Genomic DNA, 15,016 nt, shown 5'->3' with positions numbered 1-15,016 from the left:
ACTTGGATATAACATGAATCTCTATTTCAACCCTCAATAGACTGTTGGACATGGAAGAGTGTGGTGCAAATTTGATAGATTTTCATCGAGAACATATGATTTTCCCGAGTACCTAAATAATGAAAAGAGCGTACCGTAAATAAAGACTGAGCGACATCAAACTTCGGTTAAAGTAAACCGTTCATGGTTGAGCATGGCAAATGGAGTGAAGAGAAATGAAATCGGGGCAGCAGGCTTAGGGGTTTACTCAACGCTCTCTCCCCCACCAGCGAAAGGATCCATCCCCGATTTATTCCACATGGGAGGCGGACGCGCGAAACCGCCCTCCAATGCAGTCAATTTCCCCCCTTCACTCTCCATACCCACCAGCTCAAAACTCGGCGCCCTAACCATCCCCGCCTCCTCACGTTGATGCCACCTATTCCATGGGGAATCTGGATCATTCAACCGCTCATTCCTAACCGTCGCATCAACCAGGCCCCACCTGTTAGCAGGAAGGACCGTAATTGTATCTTCAGGTGCACCCTCGTCCCCGTCGAGAGATTTGAGATGGTTAAGTGTCTTCCGAATTGTCTCACACGCGTCCTGCAGATAGATTAGGGCTCGGACGGCAATAGATTCCTCACTTTCCCAGCTGACCCGGCCCAACGAACGGAGAATGTTCAGGCGCTGATCCCACTCTGGGAAGCCCTCGAGTCCGAGGATAACGGGGCAACCCGTTGCGTCTCGGGTTTGGGCAAAGTTCGCGACGCATGCGTGTGCGGTTTGGGGCTTGGATTTTGGGGTGTCAATGCGTGTTGATGAGGTGGACTCGGATGGCGACGCAGTCACACCCGGCCCGTGCAGTATCGACGCTAACCAAGCCATTGCCTCCTTGTGTCCCCAGTCAAAGGCGCCTGGTGAGGCCTGGGCATTGATGTCGACTGTGTGGGTGCAGCCGGCATAAACGTAGGACTCGCCGCAAGAGCGGCAGGGGATAATGTGATTGCCGGTTAGACAGGTGAGGCGGATGGGACTCATGCATACAGGGCATTCTGGGGTAGAAGAAGTAGGAGGAGAGTAGTTGCTGGGATCTGATAGCTCCCTAGCGTGCTCCCATGGAGGCATGAGTGTTTTGATGTGCCCCTTCACAGAGCAAATCTCGCTGATCAGCTTCTTGCACACCGTGCACTTTCCGGTGATGTTTGAGCTCGGCATGTTTGTCTGTGGATGTCCAATTGCGCGTGTTTATGAGAAAGAGAAAGGTTATTGCTTTCCCAGGGGATAGCAAAGATTTACTGCGGTATTTATAAATGTCGTATACCCATTTCATTGAGATCATGACGCTATGAACCAGAGCCTTATCTTTCTTTGAACCGCAAATTTGGATGCGAAGTCATCAATGGACTTAGGCGCCATTGTAGCTTTATTGGCCTTTGTCTGTTCACAGTAGGTTCCCAAAAACAGTAGGCGCTTTCAACTGACCTCCATAGCATGACTGTTCTCTGACATGATGCCAAGGACCGGACGTATCATCCGAGACAGATCCAACGGAGCCGAGCGGAAATATATTTCGCAGCAACAAGTACTTTGTTAAAAGTAAGCGAAAACCAATAGATGATTTCGCAAGTACAACCTTTGTGTCTGTTGAATCAACCTCAACAGTTCATGACTTGCTATTTTCTTCCACCGCCACGGTGAGCAATGCAGTCACCGATGTGTGGCCATGGCTCGGACAGGAGGATCCCGTGTCGATCACCCGCCGATCTGCCGGGTGGAGGCGTTCCCCATCCCTGGTTTAATTTCCAGGTTGGCGGCCCTATCTTGCGTCATTTCCCGCTTTCTCCTCCCCTTTTCTCGACATTTATTTCAGCATCCCTATCCTATAACACAAGCCGCAATCCTCGACGTTCTTGCCATTACGATGCCTCGCATAGTATTCTTACTATTAACAATCCTCGCCCTCTCCCCATCAATATCAGGAACAAAATACCCACCCTGCGTCGAAACCTGCATATCCAACAACCGAAGCAACTCCTGGTGTCAAGGCGACGAGACGGGTCGAGCTCGAGAGGAATGTCTATGTCGTGGGTTAGAGGGTCGACCTATTATCGAGTGTATCCAGTCTTGTTCGCCTGAGGATCAATGGGATTTCGCGGGCGATTTACCAGAAACTTGTCGGGAGAGGTTGTTTCCTCAGGCCAGGGAGGAGGATTCGGGCGTCGATGAGGGGGTTGTCGGGAGTGGTGTTGAGATGAGCTTTGGATTGGCAGGATTTGCGATCTTGTCTGTTTTAGTTGTTATGGGGCCTTGAGGGATTGGCAGGAGGGGACTCGACATTCTGTCATATAATCAGCCCGTCTTCGTGAAAAGGAAAATGCGTGGCTTTGCAGGCGGTATCCAGAACTCGGCGCTTTGGAAACCAACATTTATATGCGTGCATCTTGCAATCGGGCTCAGGCCATGGATTAATCGAATGGTCTTACTGGGGAGGATGCAGTGATGATTTATAAAGCTTCATCTGAATGTCTCCTGGGAAGTTACAGGACAGGGACTATTCGTTTTAAGAGGGTATAAAAGGCTTATGGCTCCTCATCGGTATACGCCTCGGGATCATAGTGGGCAAACTTATACTTGGCCGGTTGCGTGCTCCAAGGCGGAGACTTTGCAGGATTCATAGACAGCACCATCCGGGAGCCTAGACTAGGCAACTCGGACAACAAGTCATGAAAGTCGCGCTGGACACGAAGATGTGTGATATTGTATGAGGCATATTGGGACAACCAGTCGAGAAAGCGATCATTCGGCGGGAGTCTGCGAAAGGAGAAACGCAAGGCGGCGATGACGGCAAGTTGGGTATCCAGCGTTGTAGGTTGGTTGATTTCGGTCAAGGTCTCAGTCGTCTTGGTATAGGCCAGATCTTGTAGATCGGGGATGGTGTAGAGGTCGCAAAATTTGTAGAGGCGAATATGCGAGAGAAGAGGGTGGTTTTCGCGTGTAACATAGCTTTCCGACCACTTTAGCGGGAACTGCTTGTCTTCGGAGTTCTCAGCATCGCCGTCTGTCTATGGCTCTCTAACCTTCAATGGCTCCGACGGGTCATTGTGTGTTGTTTTGATGATCGCGGGGTAATCGCCGGTGTATGCCCACTCGATGAACCGCGCCAAAGTACCCTCCGAGGTGTCAGAGAAAATGTACGTCCCTCTACGTGCCTCCGCAAATCCCCTGTCGAAGGCGGATGCAATTGTTGTAGATGTGGAAGCCAAGAGGGCCCGGTGGATGCGAAATGGTCGGCCAGTCTCAGTTGCTTGGAGAATGACAATGTCCGAGTCAAGGAAACTAATGTTGAATTAGTTTGCAACCGCAAAGGGAACTCAGGGTCGAGCACCTAAAGTATGGCAGGGTGTGTCCGTTGGCCATGTTCCGACTGGACATCACTCCACAAGTGGGTGATTTCTGGTATTTTGGAGTTGTTGTTGAAGTCAAAGCAAACGGTGGACGGGAATCACTGTGTTGCTCCTGGGTCACGTGCAAACCGACAGCGCTCAGTAGTAGTGTCACGTGATTGTATAGACCCTGGTCGGTCAGCATGTCCATAAGATACAAAAAATCCCAAGGGATCCCCGGACTGAGGAAGTTTATCCTCCAATATTGCTGTTCTCGTAATTATCCTCAAATCGGTTCTCATCTCCATCGACTTCGCTCCGAGGCCAAGCAATGGTGCCTCAGGGCTCGCCTTCGTGTCACATGATTCATCCTTCGTCATATTTTAGCCGGGACTTCACACATATATTTCTTAAGCAACAAACGCAAACGTATCCTACCTATTTCACCCAAAGGGCTGGCCATCGGGACGTTTCACAATGAACTAGAGGGGAGGCGGAAAATGAATAAAAATATGACGGGGGACAATGGAAAAGGAATGACCAGAACGAAACAACCTCTGTACTGGTATGCGGGCGACGCTGATCATGCTCAGCAGGACTATGAATGGTTCCGTGAGAGATAAGACTGGATATCGTTCGCATTCTTCATACTCCCAGTCCGTATCGTCAGGGTTGAGATCTGAGTCCGATTGGTGATGGCGCTCAATAAAGAATGTTTTGCAGTTCGTGAGGCGCTCTAGGACAGCCCGCCAGCGACGTGTTGACTCCTGTGTTTCAACGAGTTGGCCATTACTTTTGGAACGCTTCCACTTGATCCTGTTTCGTAGTCGATAGCCGCTCGCCCAAAATCCAGGCTGGATTTTGAACAAATGGACATGGGGTGCTAAGCGAGGGTATTTACTGGTGTTTTCCATTGCCTCTAATGGGTTTAGTGAGAGGCTTGAGCTCATGTTGCGAAGCTCCCTTTCAGCCCAAGGGCGAAGTGTGACGCGGTAAACGTATTGGCAAGTGATACCAAAAAAAAAAAAAAACCGAGGCGTTTCTTCGGATAGGTGTCGATATTGTGCGCAATTTTTTCAATCAGCTCAGCTGGAAGGCGGCACAGATAGTTGGGTGGGATTTGTTCTTGGGAAGCAAACCCCTCCCAATCCTCAAGCCGAAGGTTGTTGACCATCGAGTCTAGTGACATGGTGCGACGTTTCTTAATAGCTCAGGGACGCAGATAGTGTTTCTTATGACCATGCACCGTCAGTTGAAATGTGCTGGATCAAGGCTACGACGGAAGGTCAGAAGCTATATATATGATATTTTGAGGAAATCACAATTTCCATCAAAGGAAGGAGCGCGGGTTCCGAGGATAAAGACGCGGAAAATGGCTGAGGCGCCTGACATAGCCAGCGTTCAAAAAGTCAATGAAAGATGATACAGGCAGTAGGACACTTCCAAGTCAAACAAAGCCACTACGGGTTGGGATGGTGCTACTACGAGGAGCGAAAGAAACACTCTTTAACGTCTTTTGATGGCACGTATCGTTTCTCCATGTTTCTCTATCAAAAGATGTAGCATACATCCGTTGGAGGGGGCCGGGTCTCTTCATTAGCTACTACTAAGTACAGTAATCAGGCTAGCTGCAGGACGATAAATTTACGGTAGATTCAGACCTATCAGAACTAGAACAAGTCTATACGTAGGGTACTCCATAGTAGGTTTATATTAAAACTATAAATTTATAGCCATTTCAAAACTTAGATATTCTACACCCCATCTACTATAATAATAAAGAAGTCCCTGTAGAACACTAGCCCCCAAGGAATCTCTATAGTGTCGCTAGTGTTCCCACGAGACCCGGGCCTTCTGCTATGTCCATCACAGCCACTCTAACAACACCTTTGTGGCTAGGATCACGGGTCAGAAGGCACGGACCAGTCTTACCTGCGATACACATGTCAACGATCAGCAGGCAGCGACTTCATGTATTTGTACAATGTGAGGCCTTCTGGTTGGCTTTATACAGAAAGACAATCCATTCCGACTATGATCCAAAATTGTATATATATACAATACATGTTTAACATCTCACGCAGAAAGAGTCCCATTCGTAGTCTGAATCAACACCCTCCTATAACTCGTCAAAGGATACGGCGCTGCATTATCCTTCAGCTCCAGGATCAGATGCAACAGCAAGCAACCGCTCGGATTCTCGCCTTTGCCATTGCAGATCTCCTCCTCTGCAGGAACATCAAACTGCACCTGCTGGCCATCACTAGAAGTGTCTAGTTTCAGTGCGGGAACCTGGCCCGCTACATTCCAGTCATTAGACCCAGGCTCTTGATATTGGAACCAGTTGTACGAGAGCTCATCCCCATCTGGGTCGTAAGTACCACTGGTATCAAGTGTCACCTTTGAACCAGAGCTCGCAGTGACTCTGAATGGAACCAACCCACACTGCCATTAACCGAAACAACCGGATGGTGGTTCGCTTTGCTGACGTTGGCAGGAAGAGACCACTGCATCCGCGCCGCAAAATCCGCCTGGTACGCCTCGCGCCAGCGCCAAATTGTCGCATAATTACTCTTGAACGTGCGGTTGTTGACTCCCATCACGCGATCTGCCGCATCGCTGTAGTGATTGTAGAGGTAGTTTACCTTGGAGTACCGACCTCCCCAGGAGCCGTACCCGGCGTTCTCGGGATCACCGAGCCCGTTCTGGATCAGGTACAGGAATGTGGGCGAGTCGCCTTCCATGATGTACTTGTAATCTGGGTACGCAATGCTGCCGTACGGTCCGATTTGGATGTTGTCGCGCAGCCACTGCTTACTCACGGTTGTGGCGTTGGGACCCCCGATGTCAACGCCGTAGTATGCTTCTCCGGAGATGGCAATCCACGTCGCGAGGCCGTACTGATTTCACCCGTGCGTTGAGGAGATGTAGAAGATGTCGGGGTAGTTGGTGCGGATCCACGCGCCTGTGTCGTCTTGGTCAGAGATTGCGTACACGCGGAGCTTGGAGCGCAAGTTGGCGGCTTCCGTGGTTAACTCCGTTGTACCTTGTTCATTCCGGAACTTTCATTGTCGCTACCCGGTACATATCAAAACCCCAATAATGCCACCGGAGATTCAACGACATATTCAGCGAATAATCGCTGCGAGTTCTTCCTGTTCATGCCAGAAGGTGACCGGATAACCCTAAAACCGGTTAATAAGCGGCAATAACTGTCTTCCGGAGTGGGAGCCAAATGGCTCCGCTTGACGGGCAAAGCTTTTCGCCTAGATCCTGTAGCGCTTGCGGGGGTTCACTTTTGTCCAAGGAAATCCGGCGCCTAGGCGGACAGCTCCTCTTCAACAGAAGGGCCGCTTTATCACTGACCTTGGCGTCTCACAATGACCACCGCTCGCCCAGTTCGACCGTACCACTGGCCGGGCGGGATACCCCGCAAGATCCATGTCGATGATCGCGGGGACCTCACGGACGACGAGATTGCGGAGGAAAGTAGGGCTTGTTGCTCTTTCTAAAGGTCGGTGGCTGACCTCGGAATACACAGGCCGTGTATAGGTGTTGCTGTCTTGAGAATTCCCCGGTGGCTGATGTTGAATACACTCCAGGAACAATGGGTTCCCCGCTCCGCAGCGACTGTGCCAGCAAAAGATTTTGAATACGAGGTTCGCCAGCGACGAGCGCTTGTCAAGGGCTGGGCAAAGGCCGATCAGGGATTCCGAGATGCCAGTAAGAAAAAAGCTTACAATCCGATGAACTTCAAAAGTTTCCTTCAGCTGCGTATTGTGACAAGCGCTGATATGATACAAGGCATACCGTCAACGAACCCACGGAAGCAATGCATTCCCCTTGCCGTCCAACAGTGGCTGCAGCCCAGGCTATCCAAGCCAGACATTGTACGGCATAACCTGCCTGGCCCCGCTCGACCCAGCGCACCCAGAGACTGGACCAAACAGGCCAAAATGGGTGAAGCTGAATGTAATGCTCTACCGCCTAGACGGCGAAATCGGCCACTGCATCAAGCATTGCTGCAAGGATCTGGGAAGCGTTGAACCGAACCCAGCAACATTCCCTGATTCGTCCGCGTTCCAGCCGCAACACCTATTCTCGACCCTCTTCCTCGAAGTAGCTAATTTCAACTGCATAACGATGACACGCAGCGGGACTGTGCTCTTCTACAACGCGCCGAGACAAATGTACCTTGTTACCCAGCAGGATCTGAATGGTGGTTTGGTCACGCTTGTGGACTTTTCTCGGAACGGCCACGTTGAGAGCTCGTATATGAGGCGGGCGTATAATATGTGCAATGTATACCTGTAGTCTTGCTGGGGGAAGGAGCGTGCAGATGTTGAACAGTAATATCAGTCATGCCGGCGGGCATCCTTGCCAGAATAAAGCGTATGTACATCACATCCTAACCCTGGCAGTGCATTCCGTTGTCTACGAGTAGACGGCTGTACGTGGTAATGGTTATTGATGAATCGGCAGACTTGATATGACACCCCCAGTGACAGACATTCTGCAGGCAGCGAGGGGGCGTGGAGAACTCCTGGCTTCCTTTGAGGGTGCACCTGATGTCTGGGCAGAAGATATTGAACAGTACGCGCCGGGATACCTTGAGCTTAAGGGGCAGGGGATGGAAGCCGAGTACGATTTGGACCGCCTTGTTGATCCCCAAGATTTATGGGCGGAGGTAACTCCCCTCGGGCTTGAAGCATTTAACGAGTATACCAATCGTCCATGATCGGTGGGCTCTTTTGAACTACGCCCTGTCTCGTATTTGATATGATGACCAACGATAATGAATATCCGATAGCTCAATGCGCAGTACAAAGCTCGGGTTGTGAAGCGTACCACGCGCAAGTTGCGAAACATCCATTATGTCAAGTTTATAGAAAACACCAGCTGGCGTCAATCCTCCAGTTGCCTCTCCACGGTGAGATGTGTGCGTTACAGTAACTGAAGTACATGGGCCACGCCCCGGGCTTGTGATACCAAAGATCGCGACCAGAGCTCAATCCTGGAGGTATTGAGTTGTCGACTTTGCCAGGCCATACGACACATATCTGCCCTTATGCCTATAGCCAAAAGCCCCGATGAGCTGAGTGTAGCAGCCGACAGGCAAAAACAGGATAGCTGGTGTGACGCCACGTTGTAACGGAACTGATCGCTGCTGTTGCTACACGGCACAACGTCAAGCCTGGACGCTGAGACCCATCTTTTAGTTCCAAATTCAGCTGAACACCTCAGGGTGTTGTAAAAGTACATAGTATGATGATTCTTGCTGAAGTATATCAGTTGGTCCCTGTGCGGAAGGCGCATTGCGCTATATACCCCTTTTAGGGGCACCCGGGCAGCTGGGTTCAGACTGCTGAGAAGGAGCTCATAGGAGCTCCCTGAACAGGAATTCCTCAAGTTGCAGTTGTAGATGGCACGACCCGCGTCATTTTGTGTAACCGTTGTGAGATGGCTGGCCAACTCGGTGCCAAGCATAATCCCTAGAAAAGTCCCACGACAGCATGTTTCCCGTAAATGACGGTAGACATACATTTGACAATTCTTTCTGAGATTGAATGGTAGCCGTTAGGGAGTTACCGTGCAATTATTGTTTAGACCAACAGACATCAATGCGGGTAGATTCTGCGCCCTTTGTCGGTGAGATTGACCAAGCGCAATTGAGTGAGGGATAGAGGGCACTAAAAGTTCTCTTTTGCCCACCACAACAGTAAAGCATACACCTACGTCATAGATCTTTGATGGTATTGTTGTGCATGTGTTGGCGTTTGTGTCAGGGTGGTGGAAGTCGGACAGGACGTCTACACCTTTCCCGCCCATCCACTCGTCATCGGAGTCTCCGCTTTGTCCAGGGCAAAGGATTCTTGCTGGAAACAGGTATATGTAGAAAAGACAGCAAAGGGTGTTACTGATGTACATGAACATCCGCGTGGCCCCCTGTACGTGTCACAGCATCCCATCCGCGGATGTGACACGCCTAGCCCCTCCCAGGCCGATCTGGTTGAACGGCCGTTACCCCCGATCAGGCACAACAAGGATCTGACGGACCTGGAAGAGTCATACCATAATGGTGCTAGATGACGTTAAATGCAGTGGTTTCCCTGCACTTTCAGCGGCGCAGAGCATCCAACTTCCCGCGACCCCAATCAAAATCGCAATGGCAACAATGCCCTGCTGCATTCGCTTACTTTCCACTCTGCTGCTTCTCTCGCTATGCAGTGCTCAGACCCTTTCCTCCATAAGTGCACCGACTGGGTGCGCAACGAATAGGACATACTCTGTGGTGTCTGGAGATACGTGTTCAAAGATTGCAAGGATCCACGGCGTTCCACGAGGCTCGTTGGTCTTCATCAATGACGTTCGGCCTGACTGCGCAGATCTAAGGGGTATTTACCAGAGAATATGATTGCAGCCATTTTCTAACGATGATTCAGTTGGCCAGGTCCTATGCCTGACCCAACCCTGCGAGCTATATCCCGTACACATCGGTGCCTCCTGCCTCGAAATCGCCGAAGACAACGGGATCAGTGTGGACGAATTATTCAATTGGAATTGTTATCTTAACGCCAGTTGCACGAATCTTCTCGCCGGGGACGAAGTCTGCATCGCGGAGCCAGAAGCCCCTCCAGCTCCCACACCGACACTCACTACCATCACCGCAACAGCCAGCAGAGTAAATGACGGTTATGCCACGGCCATCGTAGAGCCCCCCGGCCCCGTCCCCCGCGGAACGACACCCAATTGCGGGGAGTACTATCAGGTTAAACGCGGCGACTACTGCGACTCGATTGCCGACCGCTTCAGCATCGGCCTCGAGCTGTTCGAAGCCATCAATCCCGCCATCAACGACGAGTGTACGAACCTTGTGCCTGGACTATACTACTGCGTTTCTCCGACTAGGGATTGGAATGCAACGGTCACCACGACCCTCACGTCGACTTATGCGACTGCTCCTGCTCCGACGACTAGCGGGACAACCGATGAGTGTTATGAGGTCAGGAACAGCATCCTTCTTACATGAATTCTTCGTCTGCCATGCTAACTGCTCACTAGTGGTACATCGCTCGCACGGGAGACACTTGTGACCGAATCTCATCTCTCTATGGCATAACACTCAGGGAGATCAGGCTATGGAATCCAAGCCTCAACGAGGAGTGCACTAATATGAGGACTGGTCGTGCATATTGTGTGCATGGGGAGCCTGCAACTGATGCGGATCCTGCCCGGGTTCTTGCTGAGGCCACTGCTGCGTCCTCCATTGCAGATGGGGACGATTGGATGGAGTGGGCGAGCTAGGGTAAGTACCGATGGAGGCCATGGCACAACAGGAGGCACTCGACGCATCGAGGCCCTCTGATGCCCACGTACCGAGAACATCTCGCTCATGTACGAATTCGACAACAAATCAAATTGGACCACGTACTCCTGTAACCGGCTACTGTCACTGCTACTTAACTTCGACCGTATCATTCAACCCCCCTAACGAATCAAACTTGTGAGAGCAATTGCATCCCTTACAAAGTTCCCCGGAATAAAGCTCAGGGCATACCCCCATTCCAAGCGGGCTGCCCAGACTCTCGCAATTGGTGCCTAAGGCTGAGGAGCGTGAGCAGCCTGCTCAAGGTCATGGAATGCCGCTTAGGGCAGCATGGCAGTGTTCCTGGAGGTCATCTACAATAGTTTTCACGAGTATTTCTGAGCCTGTTCTGGGTAAATTAATGCATATGTTGGCTTTTCATTAAGAGAAATCTTGGAATATCTCACTAGATTTTTGCGCTTCTCTTATGGTATCCGACGAGTCCCGGGAAAATAGCATCAGCCAAGGGTCGGTTGTAGACGGAACGAATTGATTGCCTCCATCATATGGACTTCATGTTTTCGAGAGTCGGGCGGGGGTTGCATACTTTTCTGCCCTGGGTTGAGATAAACACCCCCAGATGATCGTCTGCCTGAAATATCCACGCTCGATCTTCGTACCATATCCGCCGAGAAGTCCCCTGGCAACCCCCCCCCCCCCCTTATACCTTTCTATTGATCTCCAGTTTCATGCCGATGCCTCCTCCTGTGCCGTAAAGCCGCAAACGTCCATCCGGAGCCACGAACCAGGGTGAACCAACTCCCTCTCACCGCAATTCCCATACCAGGAATTACAATCGCACCACAGTAATCATCTGCAAGACCACTGTTATCCAAAGAAGCCTGAGACGATTGAAAATCTAAAACAGATCATAGTAATTACTCGGGTCCGCCATTCGGTTCATGTCGTAATCTGCCTCAGTGGCCTGCGCCTCCATTTCTAGGTATCCTGGTGCATACTTCTCAATGTCCTCTGACCATACATCAGTAGCGCCGTCGAAGCCGGAAATGAACTCCCCGTGTTCTTTAACTGCTTGGAGAATCTCAGTTACCTCGGGCACCATATCGAGGCTATGCTGTGAACGTTGTGGTGGCTTTTTGGCTTTGTTGTCAGAGAATGCTGGTAGATGAATAGTACATACGCTTTTATGCATGTACCGAGGACCCCCCCCAATTTCCAGCACCTCCGGCCCCTACCCCCTACCAGATGCTGCCAAATAAACCCATCACATGTTAAACGGACGCCACCGCTACGACCCCGCCACTTGCCCATTAGCCTTGAACTAGACGAAGCTGGCCAACGCCTCGTCCAAGTCCTTTTGCGTGACCAAAAAGAGCGGCCAATAAATGTGCTTGAACAAAACAGTTCCGCTCCGAGTCATCGTCACGGCGTATAGATTTGCCGTCTTCAAGTAAATAGTGGAGCATACGTCCTCCACGTGGAAAGTCGAAGGGACCAAGGATGTGACCGGGTTAGGCTCTATCTTTCCCGAGTCTATTCCCCATCTCTCAAGGCAATGTACGGCCTCGCCGCCGAGGTGGTACAGCAGAACAATCATCTTGACCCAATTTGGATCTGTTACTCTCCACGTATTGGCGTATCGACATTCTGATTGCGGTTATCTTTTGAGAATGCAGTTGTCTGTCCGGTACTCGCAAATAAGATGTCATTGCAGCTGAATTACAACATGGCTACTGCATTCTGGCGTTGGGGAGAAAGCTTCCTGGTGCCTGAGGCCGCACGCTGGAACTTTCATGACGCCTGCAAACATACGAAGCAGGTTGAAAGACTTTGGGACCTGAGATTACAACACGATGAGCCCGAAGGACAATGGTTCTAAGGGAGTCTATAAAGCCTTGTCCCGTATCCCGTGACGCTTGCATCGTAACCATCTGATGCAAGGTTTCGGTTAGCGTTCTGGGCAAATGTACTGCCAGTGAATCCACAATAAAGACGTCGCATGTCGTATCTTTGCGGAGAGTAGGGTCAACGGCAATCGAGCGGCGCTTCAGAAGGGAGATCTTTCGACTAGAGCGCTCTGTGTATACGTGCCCAAGCTCGATATACTTATACCTCCAGCTGACTTGTGCCCTGCTCGACGAACTGAATCAACTGTTTCTATCAAGCGAGATTTAACAGATAAACACGTCATAACATGTCCTGTTACTGGCTTGTAATAAATAAAAACTTCTTGGGATTGGAAAATCGATTTCTACACCGTATTGGGGGCCATAGTCCCATTATCTCCAGCTTGCCAATATGGTGAAAACCAAGCTGCTCGCTAACGGTCTCCGAAGGGAACAGAATGACCAATGATCGATCCAACCATATTGAAAATTCAGCCGTGATAGCCCACTAGGGCTTACATTGCATCCTTCATATAGAAATGCCGCTGTATCCGGATGACGAGGTTATATCGGCCGGTTTTATCAATCTTATCTGATCCTGGGGTTGTGCCGAGTTCAGAGGTTTATCTGCGCTTACCCCATCTCGTGCTCATCTCAGGGTCTATTTAACTCTTGACTCTCCCCGGATAGCATTTGGCTTACTTCCGAAGTAGGTGCCGTCTAGTCGCCATCAACCCCGACGTCATGTCCGCCAACACCGACCCCATAACTGCCGCTCCCCTGATAGACGTCGAACTCAACCCCATCGGTCGAAATCCAAGCAAGGACAACGATCCATTCCTCGTCGCATTCGCAGAGCCGTACGATGCCGAAAACCCAAAGGACTGGCCGATCGGTCGCAAGTGGGCTGTTACCGATGTCCTCTCCGCGACTGGCTTCAACCGCATCATGGTCTCGACTATCATGGCACCTGCCCTCTCGACGATCGCGAAGGAGCTCGGTATGAACTCGGCTGAGTCTGCGATGGCCATGTCAATTTATCTACTGGCGACTGCAATCGGACCACTTTTCATTGGGCCGCTGTCGGAGATCTATGGAAGGAAGCCTGTTCTCCACGCGTCCAATGTCTGGTTCCTTGTCTGGAATCTCGTTTGCGGGTTTGCGAATAGCAAGGAGTTGCTTATCGCGTCGCGGTTTCTTGCCGGGTTTGGCGCAAGTGCCATTTATGCTCTCGCTGCGGGAGTACTCGGAGACGTATGGCGACCTTATCAGCGCGGAAGGTCCCTGGCCATTTATCAACTTATCCCCTTGCTTGGGGCTGCTGTCGGTACGTGCTCATCCCTTCGAGATCAGACAATAAAGGATCAAGTAACAGATGCAGGACCCATTATCAGCGGCTTTATGGCCGGCCGAACCACCTGGCGCTGGATGTTCTGGTCCACATCGATCTTCCAAGCAGTCATGGCCCTAGTCTCATTCAGCGTCTTCAAGGAGACCTACGGTCCCCTAATTTTGCGATCGCGAGCGGAGCGTCTCCGACAGAATACGCGTGAAGCACGATATATGACGGCCGATGAACGCCTGCATGGACATGAATCGCCCAGGTCTGTCCTCAGCCGAGCCCTAATCCGTCCCCTCCGCCTCCTCGCCTTCCACCCCATAATCCAAATCTCATCCATCATCGCGGCGTTCTACTATGGAATCCTCTACATAGTTCTCTCAACCTTCTCCTCCCTCTGGACAGACCAATACAACCAATCCGTCGAGATCAGCGGTCTGCATTACATCGCCGTCGCAATGGGCGAAATCGCCGGATCCCAACTAACGGCCTACCTAATGGACCGGCTATACAGATACTGGACAGTAACTCTCTCCCGCCCACATGCCCCTGAATCGCGCCTTCCCCTGGAACTCCTCGGCGCAATTGCAGGACCCCTAGGCCTCTTCTTCTACGGCTGGGCAGCGGCGTACCATCTACACTGGGCGATCGTGGACTTAGGTATGATAATCGCCGCCCTGGGCATGCAAAGCAACGGGATGCCGATGCAAGCGTACGTGATGGAGTCGTACCCCGAGCATGTGGGTAGTGTGTCCGCGGCAAGCCAGTTCCTACGCAGTTTGACGGCGTTTTGTTTTCCGCTTTTTTCGCCGAGGATGTATGAGGTTCTTGGGTATGGGTGGGCGAATAGTACGATCGCCTTTTTGGGATTGGTTCTGGGTGTGCCTGCGCCGTTTGTGCTTTGGGCTTGGGGGGAGAGGTTGAGAGCAAGGGCGAGGTCGAGATATTGAGCTGGGTAGGGTGCCTTATTCCCGTGGGCGCGCCAGGTTCGGCAGAGCCCCTGGGGATTCAGTAGAGCCAGGATGTTATTTTGGGTAGACTGTATTGCCTGGGGGTACTTGGAACCTAGGGAATAGTGTTAGCCCCTGCCCCTGATCTT

The 15,016-nt window shown here is 51.2% G+C and overlaps 7 protein-coding genes across 7 annotated transcripts; 3 read left to right on the top strand and 4 right to left on the bottom strand.

Annotated features, from left to right (window-relative positions):
• Positions 1–243: 243 nt before the first annotated feature.
• Positions 244–1,197, bottom strand: BDV17DRAFT_295055 (uncharacterized protein; the record flags this gene model as incomplete). Its single annotated transcript, XM_073762975.1, has 1 exon — positions 244–1,197. The coding sequence occupies one exon, from the start codon at positions 1,195–1,197 to the stop codon at positions 244–246; it is 954 nt and encodes a 317-aa protein (XP_073611656.1).
• A 493-nt stretch (positions 1,198–1,690) lies between these two features.
• On the top strand, positions 1,691–2,584 carry BDV17DRAFT_273619 (uncharacterized protein). Its single transcript, XM_073759033.1, has one exon. The coding sequence runs from the start codon at positions 1,706–1,708 to the stop codon at positions 2,291–2,293; it is 588 nt and encodes a 195-aa protein (XP_073611655.1). The 5' UTR covers positions 1,691–1,705; the 3' UTR covers positions 2,294–2,584.
• On the bottom strand, positions 2,562–3,399 carry BDV17DRAFT_295054 (BTB/POZ domain-containing protein; the record flags this gene model as incomplete). The annotated part of the gene is made up of 3 exons (XM_073762974.1): positions 2,562–3,008; positions 3,060–3,318; positions 3,368–3,399. The coding sequence occupies 3 exons, from the start codon at positions 3,397–3,399 to the stop codon at positions 2,562–2,564; spliced, it is 738 nt and encodes a 245-aa protein (XP_073611654.1).
• Positions 3,400–5,441: 2,042 nt separating this feature from the next.
• On the bottom strand, positions 5,442–6,434 carry BDV17DRAFT_295053 (uncharacterized protein; the record flags this gene model as incomplete). Its single annotated transcript, XM_073762973.1, has 3 exons — positions 5,442–5,731; positions 5,806–6,265; positions 6,429–6,434. The coding sequence occupies 3 exons, from the start codon at positions 6,432–6,434 to the stop codon at positions 5,442–5,444; spliced, it is 756 nt and encodes a 251-aa protein (XP_073611653.1).
• A 2,956-nt stretch (positions 6,435–9,390) lies between these two features.
• BDV17DRAFT_273616 (uncharacterized protein) lies at positions 9,391–11,122 on the top strand. The gene is made up of 3 exons (XM_073759032.1): positions 9,391–9,760; positions 9,809–10,368; positions 10,428–11,122. The coding sequence occupies exons 1-3, from the start codon at positions 9,442–9,444 to the stop codon at positions 10,668–10,670; spliced, it is 1,122 nt and encodes a 373-aa protein (XP_073611652.1). The 5' UTR covers positions 9,391–9,441; the 3' UTR covers positions 10,671–11,122.
• A 318-nt stretch (positions 11,123–11,440) lies between these two features.
• BDV17DRAFT_273614 (uncharacterized protein) lies at positions 11,441–11,802 on the bottom strand. The gene has a single exon (XM_073759031.1). The coding sequence runs from the start codon at positions 11,792–11,794 to the stop codon at positions 11,591–11,593; it is 204 nt and encodes a 67-aa protein (XP_073611651.1). The 5' UTR covers positions 11,795–11,802; the 3' UTR covers positions 11,441–11,590.
• Positions 11,803–13,322: 1,520 nt separating this feature from the next.
• On the top strand, positions 13,323–14,867 carry BDV17DRAFT_300791 (MFS transporter; the record flags this gene model as incomplete). The annotated part of the gene is made up of 2 exons (XM_073764126.1): positions 13,323–13,905; positions 13,960–14,867. The coding sequence occupies 2 exons, from the start codon at positions 13,323–13,325 to the stop codon at positions 14,865–14,867; spliced, it is 1,491 nt and encodes a 496-aa protein (XP_073611650.1).
• Between the last annotated feature and the right edge of the window lie 149 nt (positions 14,868–15,016).

This window comes from Aspergillus undulatus (genome assembly GCF_047715775.1).
Source record: "Aspergillus undulatus strain CBS 261.88 unplaced genomic scaffold BDV17scaffold_62, whole genome shotgun sequence".
NCBI classification, from domain to species: domain Eukaryota; kingdom Fungi; phylum Ascomycota; class Eurotiomycetes; order Eurotiales; family Aspergillaceae; genus Aspergillus; species Aspergillus undulatus.
The sequence above is the reverse complement of the archived record's forward strand: the minus strand, read 5'-3'. Positions and strand labels throughout refer to the sequence as shown.

What these genes read in the sequence shown, in the direction of transcription:
- BDV17DRAFT_273614 (XM_073759031.1), bottom strand. Translation starts at nt 11,794, where the DNA reads ATGGTGCCCGAGGTAACTGAGATTCTCCAAGCAGTTAAAGAACACGGG.
- BDV17DRAFT_273619 (XM_073759033.1), top strand. Translation starts at nt 1,706, where the DNA reads ATGGCTCGGACAGGAGGATCCCGTGTCGATCACCCGCCGATCTGCCGG.
- BDV17DRAFT_273616 (XM_073759032.1), top strand. Translation starts at nt 9,442, where the DNA reads ATGGTGCTAGATGACGTTAAATGCAGTGGTTTCCCTGCACTTTCAGCG. An exon ending in TGACTGCGCAGATCTAAGGG is followed by an intron (nt 9,761 to 9,808) that starts GTATTTACCAGA and finishes ACGATGATTCAG; the next exon opens with TTGGCCAGGTCCTATGCCTG. An exon ending in CAACCGATGAGTGTTATGAG is followed by an intron (nt 10,369 to 10,427) that starts GTCAGGAACAGC and finishes ACTGCTCACTAG; the next exon opens with TGGTACATCGCTCGCACGGG.